This window comes from Talpa europaea, assembly GCF_964194135.1.
Source record: "Talpa europaea genome assembly, chromosome: 8".
Classification (NCBI taxonomy): domain Eukaryota; kingdom Metazoa; phylum Chordata; class Mammalia; order Eulipotyphla; family Talpidae; genus Talpa; species Talpa europaea.
This window is the reverse complement of record NC_140075.1, coordinates 23818145-23834458: the sequence shown is the minus strand read 5'-3', so window position 1 is coordinate 23834458 and position 16314 is coordinate 23818145. Positions and strand designations below refer to the sequence as shown.

At 46.1% G+C, this 16314-nt stretch overlaps 1 protein-coding gene across 1 annotated transcript; it reads right to left on the bottom strand.

Annotated features, from left to right (window-relative positions):
* Positions 1-11667: 11667 nt before the first annotated feature.
* Positions 11668-14185, bottom strand: CYP1A1 (cytochrome P450 family 1 subfamily A member 1; the record flags this gene model as incomplete). Its single annotated transcript, XM_084239505.1, has 6 exons — positions 11668-11953; positions 12106-12192; positions 12302-12425; positions 12520-12609; positions 12698-12824; positions 13340-14185. 6 exons carry the CDS (start codon positions 14183-14185, stop codon positions 11668-11670), a joined length of 1560 nt encoding a protein of 519 aa, XP_084095631.1.
* Between the last annotated feature and the right edge of the window lie 2129 nt (positions 14186-16314).

Sequence of the window (16314 nt, the reverse complement as noted above, 5' to 3'; positions counted from 1 at the left end):
CCTCACACCAAGGAGAATGGCACATAGCAAAAAGACCAGAGCAACAAGTGTCAGGGGGATGTGAAGAAAAATAAATCCTCTACACTATTGGTAGGAATGTAGACTGATCCAACCTCTATGGGAAAACACTACGGAGGTTTCTCAAAATATTAAAAGTAAATTGGTTATATGATCCAGCAATTTCACTCATAGGTATTTACCCAAAGAATACAAAAACACTAATTTGAAGGAGATGTATGCACTCCTATATTCATTGCAGCACTATTCCTAATAACCAAGATATGGAAACAACTAAGTCCAATGACAGATAAGTAGGTAAAAAAAGACATGGTATACTGTGGAATATTATTCAGCTATTCAAAAAGAGAGAGAGGGCCTCCCCAGTGGCGCAGAGGTTGAGCGCTGGGCTACAAAGCTGCCCACAGCCTCTGCAGCGCCGGTTCAAACCCTGGCCACCTGCGAGGGTCCCACATGGCGCGCAGACCTCTCCAGCCGCCCGCTGCTCCCCTCAGCGGTGTACTTCATCAGTCTGCCTGTTCTGCTCCTCACTCTGGCTCTGGTGAATTCTCTCGGCCTCCTGCGCTTCTGAATGTACCTAGTGCTTGAATAAATAAATCTTTAAAAAAGAGAGAGAGAGAGAGAGATGAAACCCTGCTCTTTGCAGCAACATGGATGGAACTAACTTAGTTCCATGGATTAGACTAAGTGAAATAAATCTGAAGGGAAAAAACAAATACCAGATATTTCACTCACATGTGGAATATAAAGATACAAAACAAATAAAGATACAAAAAAAAAACAAAAAAAAACAAAAAACAAAAAAAAAACAAATCCTAGAAATTTTACTGCTGATTTGAGGCTACCAGAAGGGTAGATGGAGCATGAAGAGCAGAGGAAGGAAGAACAATAGTCTGTGGGGAGGATGTGGTGCTCTGGTGGTGGGTGTGGTGTAGTATAACGCTGCTGAAGAGATGTGAATCTATACCTTTAAATTGTGTACAGTGTTGTAAACCAATGTTACTTCAATTAAAAAAATATAATTTTTTTAAAGATAGTCTGTAGCCCTATTTATAGGCATGATCTTGACTGAAACATCTTTTCTTTTTAAGGAGTGGGGTACAGGCCAGAGTCGTTGGGGGTGAGAAGATTCACCAGAGAGAGCGGGGAGCATAACAGGCAGATGGACTGAAACACACTGCTGAGGGGAGCAGGGGGTGGAGGGGACAGCTTCACAGCACTGTGCTCAACCCCTTGTGCCACCAGGGAGGCCCCTTGATTGAAAGGTCTTTGAGTGGAGCTGTCTGCTTCTGTAAAGTCCCTGCCTCTGGATTAAAAGAACCTGACTTGGCTATTTAGTTACTGAGGCTTTTTGATGTTTCTTCTAGAAGACGCAATTTATTATCTATAATTTGGAGCTGAGGCCTTTAAGCAAGTGTGAGGAATCAAAACAGAAACTACTTGAGCATGATAAGATTGAACAGCTCTGGATAATTTCTTTTAATAATCAACAATACTGGAGTGAGGAAAACAGAATCTTCTTTTGAGATTAATATACATTGACCTATAAAGACTTAGTGAGTCATTTATGCCATAAAGTGATTTTGTGATAGTTCCCAATTGGAAAGGATATTTTATCCTAGAAACAAAGATTGTTCATCAGTCTGTAAGTTATCGTTCATGAACTTTCTCTATGGGTGCTTATACTCAAAAAGTATATATTCTCTGAAACATTTATGTTAATAGCAAAACAGAGCTTCTCTTTTGATGTGTCAGGTTTATTTAATTTTCACCCTGGGTTTGGAAAACCAAAGAATATTCTCAATATTTTAAATTAATTAGGTTGTGGAAATTAACAAATTAACCTTAACCCTATTATTCTTTATTATTAACAAATAACACATTCCTACTATTCCTTTCTTTCCTGAGAAGGAGCAAATCTTTTCAGTTGTCCAGTGACCATCTAGGAAACCTCCAAGTCGGTTTAGATACAAAAGAGGAATGTTAAGTCTTAGCACTATGAAGCTATTGGCAGCCACTGCAGCACGAGTTCAATCCCTGGCCAGGGAGTGACCCACATGGTGCAGCAGACCTCTCCTGTCTCACCTGCTGCTCCCCTCAAGCAGCGTATTTCAGTATGTCTGGCTGTTTTGCTCCTGCTCTGTCTCTGGTGAATCCTCTCACTCATTCCCTGACACCTCTGGCCTATACCCCAGCTCTTGTATGCATAAATAAAATAAATCTTTAAAAAAAAAAAAGACTTTGCCTAAAAAATAAAAGCTTAAGTTGATCACTAGTAGACCTGTCTTACAAGAAATACCAAAAAGACTTCCAAGCTAAAATGAAAAGACACTAATTACTAACATGAAAATATATCACATGGGCCTCCCTGGTGGCTCAAGGGGTAAAGACACAACCTAATGAATTTGTCCACAGCCACTACAGCACGAGTTTGATCCCCAGCCAGGGAGCAACAGACCTGGCTTGCCTGCTGCTCCCCTTAGCAGTGTACTTCAGTCAATCCGTCTGTTCTGTTCCCCGCTCTGTCTCTGGTGAATCCTTTCAACCCCCATACCTCTGGCCTGTACCCCAGTTCTTATATGAATAAATAAATAAATCTTAAATCTTAACTTATACCACACACTGGTATAAGTTACCACATGATCAAATCCAGAATACTCTGATACTTAAAAATGGTGGTGCGTTCACTGCTTAACTCTAGTATAAAATGATTAAAAATAGCTATAGATACAATAATTTGCTAATGGATACATAATAAAAAGATGTAAATTGTGACATTAGAGATATAAAAGGGGGGCAAAAAGGGTACAGTTTTTATATGTAATCGAAGTTAAATTATCGGCATAGGGTAGTTTGTTTTTATTTTTTTGTCACATTGCCTCTTTGATTAGATCTTTATTCATATTCAGCTAGCCAAAATGTTTGCCTTTTACAGAATAAACAAATTTAAGATTACACAGCAGGTTTCTTTTCTTCTGTGGTGGGTTTCTTTTCTGTGGGCTTCTTTTCAGCTGCTGATTTCTTGATAGTTTCAGCCTTTTTACCATCAAAGTCTTTTTTGGTTTCTTCGCACCAAGAGCCAGATTTGTTCCTTTCTTCCTACCATAGGCTTCTTGCCTGGAACCCCCTTCTCATCTAAAATGGCGTCTAGCGCTGCTGCTGCTGCTGCTGCTGCTGCTGCTGCTGCTGCTGCTGCTGCTGCTGCTGGCACCACCGCCTTATTATCCATGGAGTTTGTGATTCTTGGCCTGACAAAGAATGGTGTTTGGCGCATGTTCTTTGCACATGCGTTTAGCTTCAACATGATTGACGGGGTTCTTTGGAGATTTCTTCTTCAAGACTCCGACGAATCTTCTTGAGTGGTGTTTGGAGGGCTCTTTGGATCTCTGGTCTTTGCAAAAAGCGAAGGCCTGTATTGAGCACCTTCTGTGTGGGCAGGTTGTGGTTACCCTCGACTGAGGCCACTATTCAACAAGTGCCATATAGATCATCAGAATTGAGGCAGTACTTTCAGGCCAAATGCAGAAAGGAGCAACTTTCAGAACATTCAGTTTGCTTATCTTTTTTTTTTTTTTTTTTTTTTTTTTTTTTTTTTAATAGAGGCATGTTTTATTTATTTATTTATTTGCTTGTTCGTTTGTTTTTGTTTATACATGCACTGGGTACAGTCAGAAGCGCGGGAGGGTGAGAGAATTCACCAGAGCCAGAGCGGGGAGCAGAACAGGCAGAAGGACCGAAGTACACTGCTGAGGGGAGCAGCGGGCGGCAGGGAGGTCTGCGCGCCATGTGGGACCCTCCTCCGGTGGCCGGGGAGCAGCCGGGAATCGAACCGGCACCGCAGAGGCTGCGGGCAGCTTCGCAACCCAGCGCTCAACCGCTGCGCCACCATGGAGGCCCTCAGTTTGCTTATCTTAAGCAAAGCACTTCCAGGAATGTTTCTGAAGGCCTCAATGATACCATTGTCCTCATGAGAGAGATACCCTCTGCTCTGGGTACCACTACAGTTTCTCATTTTGCCCTTGCCAGCCACTGAGAGGCATAGACCTTTTTGATATCATTCCAGGCCTTAAGTTTCTTTCTTTCTTTTTTTTTTTTTTTAAAGATTTATTTATTTACTTATACAAGCACTGGGTACAGTCAGAAGCACGGGAGGGTGAGAGAATTCACCAGAGCTGGAGCGGGGAACAGAATAGTCAGAGTGACGAAATACACTGCTGAGGGGAGAAGTGGGCTTGGCAGGAGAGGTCTGTTGCACCATGTGGGACCCTCGCCGGTGGCTGGGGATCGAACCAGCACTGCAGAGGCTGTGGGCAGCTTCACAACCCAGCGCTCAACTGCTGCGCCACCAGGGGAGGCCCTTTTTCTTTTTTTAATATTTATTTATTTTATACAAGAACTGGGGTGTAGACCAGAAGTATGGGGGTTACTGAATAGCCAAAGCTCTCCTGAAAAAAAAAGAAAGGAATGGAGGCACTCCATTCTTCACTCCCAGACTTCAAACTATACTACAAGCTGTAATCATCAAAACTGCATGGTATTGGAACAAGAATGGACACACGGACCAATGGAACTGAATAGAAAATCCAGAAATAAACCCACAGATTTATGGTCAACTAATCTTTGACAAAGGAGTAAAGAATAAGCACTGCAGCAAAGAAACTTTGTTCAATAAATGGTGCTGGGAAAACTGGGTCACTACATGCAAAAGAATGAAGCTTGACTATTACCTCACATCATGCACAAAAGCCAACTCAAAATGGATTAAAGAACTAGACATAAGACCTGAAACCATAAAATACATAGAAGGAAATACAGGCGAAACACTACATGACATGCACTTCAAAGACATCTTTACAGACACATCACCCAAAGCAGTGATAGTGAAGGCAAAGATCAACAGCTGGGACTACATCAAATTAAAGAGCTTCTGCACAGCAAAAGAGACAATAGCCAAAACAAAGAGAAATCCCACTGACTGGGAGAAAATTTTTACACACAACACGAATGATAAAGGACTGATCACAAAAATATACAAAGAGCTGAAGAGACTCAACAAAAGCAAAGAAAATAATCCAATCAAAAAATGGGCAGAAGAGCTAAAAAGAAACTTCTCCGAAGAGGAAATATAAATGGCCAACAGGCATATGAAAAAATGCTCAACATCACTTGTAATCAGGGAAATGCAAATCAAAACTACAATGAGATACCATCTCACACCAGTGAGAATGGCACATATTAAAAAAACTATCAACAACAAATGTTGGCGAGGGTGTGGAGAAAAAGGAACTATCCTGCACTGCTGGTGGGAGTGCAAACTGGTCCAACCACTATGGAGAGCTGTGTGGAGATTTCTTGACCTACTAAAGATGGAGCTTCCATATGATCCAGCAATTCCACTCCTAGGTATTTACCCAAAGGACACAGAAACATTAATTCCAAAGGGCACCTGCACGCCTATGTTTATAGCAGCACTATTTACAATAGCTAAGCTATGGAAACAACCCAAATGCCCAAAAACAGATGACTGGATCAAGAAGATGTGGTACATATACACCACGGAATATTACTCAGCAATCAAAAAAGGTAAACACATATAGTTTGCAGCAACATGGATGGAGCTGGAAAGGATCATGCTCAGTGAAATAACTCAGAAAAAAAAAGAAAAATACCAGATGGTCTCACTCATAGCAGGAATTTAGAAAACCTAAATAAGGGACCAGGAAAAAGACTAATTAATACAAAGTAAAAATCAAAATCAACAAGCAACTATAAACCAGAGACACACTACAGGGGGAGAGAGGCGGGGAGAGGAAGGACTAGGGTCAAAATAAGGAGGGGGTGCAATTGTATGGGGAATACAACCAAAATGAAAACGCATACATTGTGCAAAAATGAAAAATGATGTAAGAATTATATAAAATAAAATATTTTTTTAAAAATGGGCCTCCCCAGTGGCACAGCGGTTGAGCGCTGGGTTGCGAAGCTGCCCGCAGCCTCTGCAGCGCCGGTTCGATCCCTGGCTGCTCCCCGGCCACCAGAGGAGGGTCCCACATGGCGCGCAGACCTCTCCTGCCGCCCGCTGCTCCCCTCAGCAGTGTACTTCGGTCCTTCTGCCTGCTCTGCTCCCCGCTCTGTCTCTGGTGAATTCTCTCACCCTCCCGCGCTTCTGACTGTATCCAGTGCATGTATAAATAAATAAATAAATCTTAAAAAAAAAAAAAAAAACAGGTCTGGGGGATTAGAGGACTCACCAGAGACAGAGTAAGGGAGCAGAACAGGTGGATCTACTAAAATGCACTGCTGAGGGGAGCAGTAGGCGAGACTGGAGAGGTCTGCTGTGCCACATGGGTCACCTCCCTGGCCAGTGATCAAACTCAGGCCATCGTGGTGATAGCGCTGAGACTTAACCCCTAGGTTATCAGGGAGGCCCCAGACCTTAAGTTTATTAAGAAGTAAAATGCCTCCTTGGTTTTCTTGTAGCCTTCAACTTTATCTTCAGCCACAAAAGGGAGTGCAGGAACTTCCTCAATAAGGTGAACTTTAGACATGGCCAGGGCTGGTAAGACTGAGACAGCCAGGGAAGAGCCAATGCCATATCACTTCTGTGTTGGTTCACTCTGCGGTGCCAATGGCACCAGGTTTTGGTTGGTGCAAACATGAGGTTCCTATAATACATTTTTCCAAAAGCACCCTAGCCAGAATGGTGAGTCCCCCTTTCTCCAGCTCTGGGTCTTCAAGCCACAGCTCTGCCAGTACCCCAAGAATCAGTACCCCAAGAATCAACACTAGCATGATAACCTGAAATTAGGAAAGAATACGTTTAGTGATCCAACCAAATCAATCAATCTGTGACGGTATACATGGTGGGAAGCAGCATTAGAACATCCAAGACAATCATATGGTTCAGAAACACGGACCATGGGGGTGGAATTTTCTAACTGCTGTCAAGCAGTCTCAAAACATCAGCCCATAGAGACTGAAATCCTTACCTGCTAGTTCTCTGGCAGCGTAGGGCTGTCTGCCATTTTTGTGCAAGTTGGTATGAACAAATTTGATCATCTAGTCAGAGGGGAGCCTTGAATAAAACTGGCATTTTTGCCAGATGACGCCCCCTTTTCAGAATACACAGACAGATGTTAATAGACAAGCACAAGCCGTGGCCAGGGGAGAAATAGATTATTATATTTATAAGCTGTTTTGTGCAAGTATCTTGGTAACCACAAAGCAAAAAAACCTACAAGACTCACAAAACTTAAAAAGAAGGGAAGCAAAACCTAGAACACCCTGCACTATTTAGTCCTGAAGCTGGTGGACCTATAACCATTAAGGTTGCTACATTTCACAAATAAAAATATAATATGTCCAGTTAAATTTGCATGTCTGATAAACAAATTTTTTCAGTATAAATAGGTCCCAAATATTACATGGGCCTACTTATACTAAAGATTTATTAGTTTTCAGGCCTGTGTCTCTATCTGTTTCCTAAAAAATGTTCCCTTATAATGATAAAAAAAAAATACCAAGAAATGAGGCAGGGAGGGGATCCTATGATAACCAAAAATAATGCAGGATAAACAGGCTTAGTAAAGAGTTACCTAAAGAATTCTCCAACGTGGTAAACAAAAAGAGAACCACAAAGGAGACTAGGATTAGAAAATAAGGCAATGAGGACTCAAGAGACATTGTTGAAGCTCAATATTGACCTTAAGACATACTCAGCTGCAAACAGAAAGATAATTAATGAAGGCCACACAGGTGACCTTCAGAATTGAGGATTCAAGAATGGAAGGTGATACGGGGTTATCACCAAAGTTGCACTTTGATGAAACTTTCCAATTGCCGATAAGGAGACTAACTGGAAGACAAAGGTGAATTTATTAAACTTGCCCAGCAATCAATACCTGCATTCATTTGGAAATCCTCTTCCCCAAATCTGTTTCAGCTAGTCTTAGGTATATTCTCCTGAGTAAGCAAACAAGATTTTGACTGGCTCTAACGGAAAGGGGAAAGATTCTGATTGGCTCTCAGACAAATGTGGTCAGTCTCTGCATTCTGTAAGGCAGGTTTATTCTGGTCTCTTGATCACTGATGTGGTTTTTTAAATTGAAACATGTATTATGTAGCAATATGTTCATCCTTGTATAATTAAATGTTCAACTATATTCTCAAAGCTGTGCAACCATCACCACTAATCCCAGCATATTTTCCTTACCCCCCCAATTCTTCCCTCCTCTCACTCCCTAACCACTAAATTGCCTTTTGTTTCCGTGGATTTGCTGATTTTGGACATTTCGTGTGAACTGAACTATAAAATATTCAACCTGCATGTAATAAGCGGTCTGCCTTCTTTCACTCAGGATGATGTTTTCAAGGTTCTTCTTTGTTACAGCCTGTGTCAGTGCTTCATTCCTTTTTATGGCTGAACACGTCACTGTAGGGATCCACCACCTTTTCTTTATTCACCCATCAGGTATTGAACATTTTGATTATTTTCATGTTTTAGGCAATTATAAATAACATTATAATGAAGATTCATGTACAAGTTTTTGTGTGAGCACATTTTTCTATTATTTTTGGTATGCACTTAAGAATAGAATTTCTGGGTCATATGGTAATCTCTGGAGCAACTGCAGACGATTTTCCAAAGAGGCAACATCATTCCTCAGTAATGCATGAGTGTTTTTCTTTATGGATTCTAAGGTCTATCAAATTTCCTTAAAAAAATCATTTAGGACCGCCCTCCCCCCCCCCCCCCAAATGAGGCAGGCACAGATTTTTCAGAAGTTCCAGAATGATTCCCTCATCGTGAGTACTCTGCCAACTCCAATTCCCTGAGTGGGCAGAGTTACAACTAGAAAAGTTCAAAACTTGTCTCTACCCTGCCAGAAATCATATGACACCGTTTCTGCTTTGACAGCCCTACAACCTAATCTATATTCATTAACTAGAGCTGTCATGGGCAATCCTATAGCCTGTTATTTCCTTTCAGTCAAACAAGGGGAAATCTGTGCTAATGTAAATGCTATTTGCTGTACCTATGTAAGTACCATAGAGCCAGTAGAAAAAAAACCACGTGACTTTCTAAAATGGACCTAACTGGATTCTGGGATGTGCTTTCATTGCCTGCATTTAATTATCTAGGTCTTTCCTTCCAGTCATTTTGACTGTCAATAGGCTTTTTAATTCTAATCATTGCCACATTTCATTTGGCAATGTAAGCAACCATCTCACATCAGGTGGTCCAATAATCACTCATCTTACAACAGAAGAAAAGCTTAATCCTGACTTAATCAGACTACATTCTGTGGCTACTCTTCTTAATCAGCAAATTGATCTTTACTCAGCAAAATCTTGGCAATGATGAAAATATGGATATAATAAGTGAATGTCATGAGACCTAACTTTGTCTGTATGTGACAAAAAAGGATGAAGAGAGGGACCTCCCAGGTGGTGCAAGGGGTTAAGGCGCAACCTATGAAGGTTGCCGCAGCCACTGCAGCGAGAGTTCCATCCCAGGCCAGGGAGCTGACCACCATAGCGCAGCAGGCCTCTCCTGCCTCACCCGCTGCTCCCCTCAGCAGTGTATTTCAGTTCTGTTCCCTACTCTCTCTGGTAAATCCTCTCACACACACACCCCACACACACCTTTGGTCTGTACCCCAGCTCTTGTATACATAGATAAATAAATCTTTTTTTTTAATAAATAAATCTTAAAAAAAAAAAAAAGACTAAGACAGAACAGTCCTGGATAGCTGGAACTGACTCAATAATATGACAAGCTGATCTGAAGCTCTTATGTCATTTATTTGTTGTTGTTTTTCACAGATTGATTGATTTATGCATAGAAGAACTGGGGTGTAGGCCAGTGGTACAAGGAGATGGTGAGAGGAGTCACCAGAGACAGACTGGGGAGCAGAGTAGGCAGGTCTACTGAAATACACTGCTGAGGGGAGCAGAGGGTGAGACAGGAGAGGTCTGCTGCGCCATGTGGGTAGCTCCCTGACCGGGGCTCAAACTCAGGCCCTTTGGGATTGAACTCAGGCCCTTTGCAGTGATAGTGCTGAGACTTAACTCTTAGGCCACCAGGGAGGCCCTCTTATACCACTTTGTTCTCTCTTCTTCACATCCTTTCTCACGGACTCTAACCTCAGTCAAGGTTACTCTGAGAACATGAGAAGATGAAACAAAATAAGACTTTGACACAGAAGTAGAATGGTGGTTGCCAGGGGCTTGGGGAGAGGAGAATAAGGTGTTGTTGTTTAATGGGTATAGTGTTTCAGCGTTACCCGAGGAGAAAGTTTTGGAGATGGTGATTCTCTTAGATTTGGGCAAGGCCTCCCCTGTGACCACGGCCTCCCCTGCTGGACTTGAACATCTAGTGCTCTGAGGCCCAACCAAGTGAGACTGTGCCTCATCCTTCAAGGAAGGCTCTTAAGACCTGGTCACTTTTCCCAGCCCCACCTCCACGCTGGGTCTCCCCCTGATCATAAAGAATTGAATGGAGGATTTCTGTGTTGGTTTCGCCAAGCAGTTTGGGAGGCTCTCATAGGCAGGGACTGTTTTATTTACTTTACACCCCCAGCGCCTGGTGCAGAGGAGGCACTTTATCCGTGTGGGACAGGTCAGAGAGGGAAGAAGGCAGTGAATTGATAGAGCTTGTGCCCCAACCAGATGGGAACTCCCTGGGAACTCCCTGAGAAGCCCCTCTTTGCCACCTCCTGTCCCTTCTCCCACCGTGAAGCTGGGCTTGGAGGGGGGAGGCATGTAGGTGAGCGATGCTTCATTCAGGAGTCAAAAAATCTCCACCTATAGGGCTTCTGGTTAATATCTTTATTTAGTTCCGGTAAATGTTTCCTACACATTTCTGGATATTTGGGTTAGAATTTTCTCTATTGCATTCAATAAATTGTTCTCAAGTTCTCATATATGATAAACATACAAGTACAAAGCAAGCTAGAATAAAAAGTTCCTTGCTTACAGACATTTAAACACACATTTTAATACTGGGCATAAGGAACGGAAAGTAGTAGAATGTGACTGAAATACCACCTGTCAGTTATGACCTGGTCCTCGTGCTAGATACAGGCTCTTTCTCGGCTCCACTTAAACCCAAGTCCCCAACCCCTTCCTGGACAAGAAGGGGCCTTGCAAGGCCAGGAGAGAGCCCAGATAGGGTAGAGAAAGGCAAACCCCCCAGCAGAGCATCCCAGACCCTTGTGGCCAGCTCAGCCTCATTCAAGTGGGGAGACCACCTCTGTATGAGTGTCCCGGAGGCCTCTCCCTTCACTCTGGACAGCTCCCACTGGTCAGAGATTGGACAGGCCCTGATGTAGGCTGCTTAAATGATCCTCAAGTCAATCAGTCCCCACAGCCAGTTGCTGCACCTAAGGCCTTCCAGAGAGGTCCTCAGAGGCCTCCTAGCTCAAATACAACTTCAGCTTGGTGCGGCCCTGTCAGGTTGGCATGTAGAGGTGTGAGTCCTAGGTGGGATGCAGGCATGATCCCTCCAGCTTGCCGGAAACCCAGACAGCAAAATTCAGCCAGACCAATACCTGTAGTTTCTGGCCAAAGCTAAGACCCCACCTTGTCGGCTAATCCCCTGGCCTGGCTGCCCAGACAGACCAGGTAGACATAGTCTGGTCTCGGTCCCTAAGAGCGCACCTGCACCTGGAAGTGCTCGCAGCGGGCGTGCTTCATGGTCAGCCCGTACATGGGAGTGAGGTCCACCTTCACGCCTGGAACCACGCTGAAGTCCAGCTGCTGCAGCAGGATGGCCAGGAAGAGGAAGACCTCCCAGTGGGCAATGATCTCACCGATGCACTTCCTCTTGCCCAAGCCAAAGAGAATCACCTTCCCACTCAGGGTCTTGTTGATGGTGCCATTGGGGGTGAGAAACCTTTCTGGCCGAAACTCAGATGGGTCGCCCCACAGCTTCCTGTAATCATGAAAGGAAGCTGAATTGGTAGTTTGGGATTCAGAAGCACCAAGCAGGTTCATCCCCAACCCCAAGAAGCTGAGGAATGGCAGGGACAGCGGAGTCTGAAGCCCAGGAGAATGGAGTTTTTCCCCGGCTCTTCCTCAACTTACTCGTCGTGGTTGCTCTGCCACTGGTTCACGAAGATACAGCGCCCCTTGGGGATGTAAAAGCCATTCAGATTTGTGTCTCTTGTGGTACTGAGGAGAGAGGACGCTCAGTCAGACTGGCTGCAAGGAGATCCCACGCCTCTCCCATACCGTGTCCCTCCCACCATCCTGACCAGGCAGTGGGTTCAGGGGGCCTCACCTGTGGGGGATGGTGAAGGGGACAAAGGAGGAGTGCCTGAAGGTCTCCAGGATGAAGGCCTCCATGTAGGGCAGCTGGGATTTGTCAGAGAGCCGGGGCCGCCGCCCCCTGCCAATCACCGTGTCTGCAAAACACAAAGGCCCAGAACATCAAGGGGCTGCCCCAACCTTGGCAGGGGATGGGGCACCTTGAGTCCTTTGAAGGGAGCCACTACCTACCCATCTCCTGCTGGATCCTTGTCTGCACGTTGGGGTTCGTCATCAGGTACATGAGGCTCCAGGAGATGGCAGTGGTGACTGTGTCAAACCCTGGCCAGGGGAGAACATAGGGAGCAGTTAGGTGGTTGGTGGGTCAGGGTACTTGGGCAAAGGTCGGGCACGCTGGGGTAGGTCATACCCGCTCCAAAGAGGTCCATGACGACATTGACAATCTTCTCATCTGAGAGCTGAATGTTGGCGTTCTCGTCCAGCTTCTTGTCCTGGCAGTGCTGGATCAGGCTGTCTGTGATGTCCCGGATGTGGCCCTGCATAAGGCAAGGCTCCCAAGTGAGCGAGACCCCAGACCTAGACCGACCTTTCCAAGCCTGGGTCCTCAACCCCTAGCCCTGCTGCTGAAAAGGTGACCCCCTCTCTGAGACTGCCACCCCAGCATCTTTCAGACTTTCTCCTCCGTCAGAACACCAGCACTGCAGCTCAAAAGACACCTGACACACTGAGTCTGGTGTCCTTTGCACGTCCTTTTTATCCTTTTCTCTGCTGTGAGGCCAGGAGACCAACTCTTTAGCTCCTGTGGTCCCCACGGGAGCTGACTAGGGGTTTAGTAACTTGTTGCTGTCTGCCAAAGAGTTAGAGAAAACCAGTCAAGAAAAAGTTTTAATTTTCTGCCAAGGATGGAATTCATTCCATGAATGACTTCAAAATGCCAGGGCAAAGGCCCCTGGGGGCCTGCCAACCCCCATGCAGCTTCAGTTATCTCTGACCTCCTGGCCCCTGACCCCACCCGCTCCCTGCTAAGCTCCTGCCTCCCTCCTGCCTCTACCTTCTCGAATGTTTTGTAGTGTTCCTTGACTATCTTCTGCAGAAAGTTGTAGAATTTCTTATTCAGGTCCTTGAATTTAGCCAGGGTGGGGTGGGGCAGGTAACGCAGGATGGGGATAAAGTCAGCGGGGTTCCCGGAGGCAGCCATCTCCCCGAACTCATTGCTCAAGTTGATTAAGCTAAGCAGTTCTTGGTCATCATGGTCGTAGCGGCGGCCAAAGCACATGGCACAGATGACATTGGCCACTGACACCACGATGTACCTGTAGGGGTCAAAGTGCCCAACTCCAGCCATCAGCTCCTGAAACTTGCTGATGAGGTACTCGGCCTCCTTGCTCACGTGCTCCTCCAGGTAGCAGGTGGATGAGGAAGCTGGGTCCGAGGCGATGGAGAAACTCTTGAGGGCATTCTGGGCCAGGCGCCGGCGGGCGGCCCACACCGGTCCAGAGTCTGGGTTGAAGGTCATGCTCTGGCCATCGGTGATCAGGGTGAAGGTGTAGAGGTCAGGTCGACCTTTGAAATCATCGCCCTGCCGCACCAGGGCCTGCCGGATGGTGTCCAGACCACTGAGCACCACCACGGGCGTGCAGCCGATGCGGATCTCCAGCACGTCCCCGTAGCGCTGGCTCAGCCGGGACAGGGCCAAGTGGGGGTTCTTGCCCAGGGTCAGCACGTGCCCGAGCAGGGGCCAGCCCCAGGGCCCTGGGGGACTCTTCTGGCCTTTGGGGACCCGAGGCTGCCAGGCCTTGACCACCCAGAATACCAGGCAGAAGACAGTGGAGGCCACGAGCAGCTCCGTGGCTGAGATGGGGATGGAGAATCCAAACACAGGAAACATGATCAGCATAGAGATCTCAAGGTGGCTGTAGAGAGAGGGGGCAGGAGGCAGATCAAGAGGTGAGATCGGGGATGGGGGAAGTCAATGTCCTGAAGTGTCAGCATGCTCTTCAAGGAAAAGAGGAATACCCAGAACTGCTCATTGGGCACGACAGGGAGGAGGTGGTGGGAGAAACTGCTTTTGAGTTGCCACGGTGTACCAAGAACTCAGTCATTCTTCACTGGTCCTAGCCACAGCCTCTGAACTAGGCTGCAGTGAGGCTCAGAGAAGATAAGCAACTTGCCCAAGATCACAAAGCTAGTAAGTATTAGATCCATACCTCCAACACAAACCACCTAATTTCAGACCTCCCTCTCTTAATTGCTGCCCCCACGTAAAACAGCATTTCTCAAACTCGAGTCTGTCATTTCCATATAGCTTCTGCACTCTTCTTAACTTCATATTTTTCTAAATTCAACTTTAAATCCACCCACCTACCATCATCCCAAACAATAATATCTGTGTGAAAGAATAGGTTTGATTTCTCCCCCAGAACATACATTAAGATAAACACATAATAGATGGGTTGAGTCCCAAGTCTTGAGCATTACCCACCACACTTGGGGAAATGCTGCTGAGGGATCATCTACTTTCTTAGCCTCATTTCACAGTTGGGGACACTGATTTCTGAGGGGACACTGGCTTGGCTAACATCACCCAGCACTCAAGAACAGAGCAGAACTGAGCTCTTTTAGGGAAAGCTCCCTAGGAAGTTTCCAGTTGCTGCGATAGGCACCTCCCTTTGAAGAATGATCAGATCAATGCATGAAAAAGAACATTCCCAGAAGCCTCTCTTCTCTACTGCTTAATCTCAGGATCTAGGAAATCCTGCCTGACCCTGAGACAATGCGGTCAGGGGACAGGGGACAGGAAGGCCACTGCCAAGCCCACTCTCAGCCCTAGTTCTTTAAGTCCAACTGCCCCACAGTTTAAAAGCAGCTGGAGAGCAAAAGATTGAAGCTCCGGATCACAAATCTCCAGGCCAAGGTTTTGGTTGAGCTCAATTCTCATGAATGAATAGTCACTCATTTGCTTGCTCTCCTGGTGCAGAAAAAGCCTAAAATCAGGGGAAGCTTCCCTAGCAGCCCAGAGCTGCAAGAAAACTACAGACTGGAATTTTAAAGATTCGGAATGGATCTGATTTTAGGCCTGGGCTTGGTCTAGAAAAGGTGTGCGAAGAACTGCTCTTTCCAAGGCATCAAGGCTGTGGCTGGGGCATCTGCCTGGACTGGAAGGTGAGGACTGAGTGTTCCAGGCCAAATGGTGTGGCCTTGGTCTACTCATTTTCCCTCTCTCCGCTTACATCATCTGACAGAGTGGGTGAGACCTGAACTCTAATTCAGGGTGCCCAGCTGGATCTCAGCAGAGACCCAGATGCCACCTGGTGAAACTCACAGTCTGGTTAATGAGGTCTCACTATAAGAGAACACCCACATGGGGAGATTGTATGGTTCCCACTCAAGTGTTATCAGCAGGGAGGCTTCTTGGAGGAGCTGGATCCCAAAGTACACTGACACCCTGAGTGAACTGCCGAGAATGCTGGCCTTATTGTGTGTGGTGTCCCCTTCCACACAATGGGTGCCCCAAGACCTCTAGCCTTGGTGAGATGGTAGGAGGCTAAGAGAGATGGTAAGTTTTGGGGGACTGATAATCCAGTTCCCTGCAGCTGTCAGTCTCACATGACTGTCCCCAAGCAGAGAAGACAGTCAAGGAAATAGGGAAGGCCCCTGAGCAGTGCCCAGGACTCCTGCTAGGTGAGCCTCCCTTGTCCCTGCCAGCATATCCTAGTTCAGCACCAGGCCCACCCTGAAAAGGTAAAGTCAGTCAGGAGTAGCTTTTAGATAAGGCAGGGTACAGGTGGTGGGAACTCAAGCTCCCCATCCATCCACCCTGACTGCCCCGGGAGAAGCCCCGTCATCAGCAGCCTGCTGCGGGAGAAGCCACAGACTCCCAGCTGCCCTCAGCCATGCCCTGATTCCAGCCTCCCAGGAGACCCTGATGGGAAAGTCACGGGCTCTCAGGCAGTCAGAGGGGCTGGAGCTGGAGCCTGGGCATCTCCTGCCAAGGTCCAGCACTGGCTATAAGACCTTAGGCAAGTC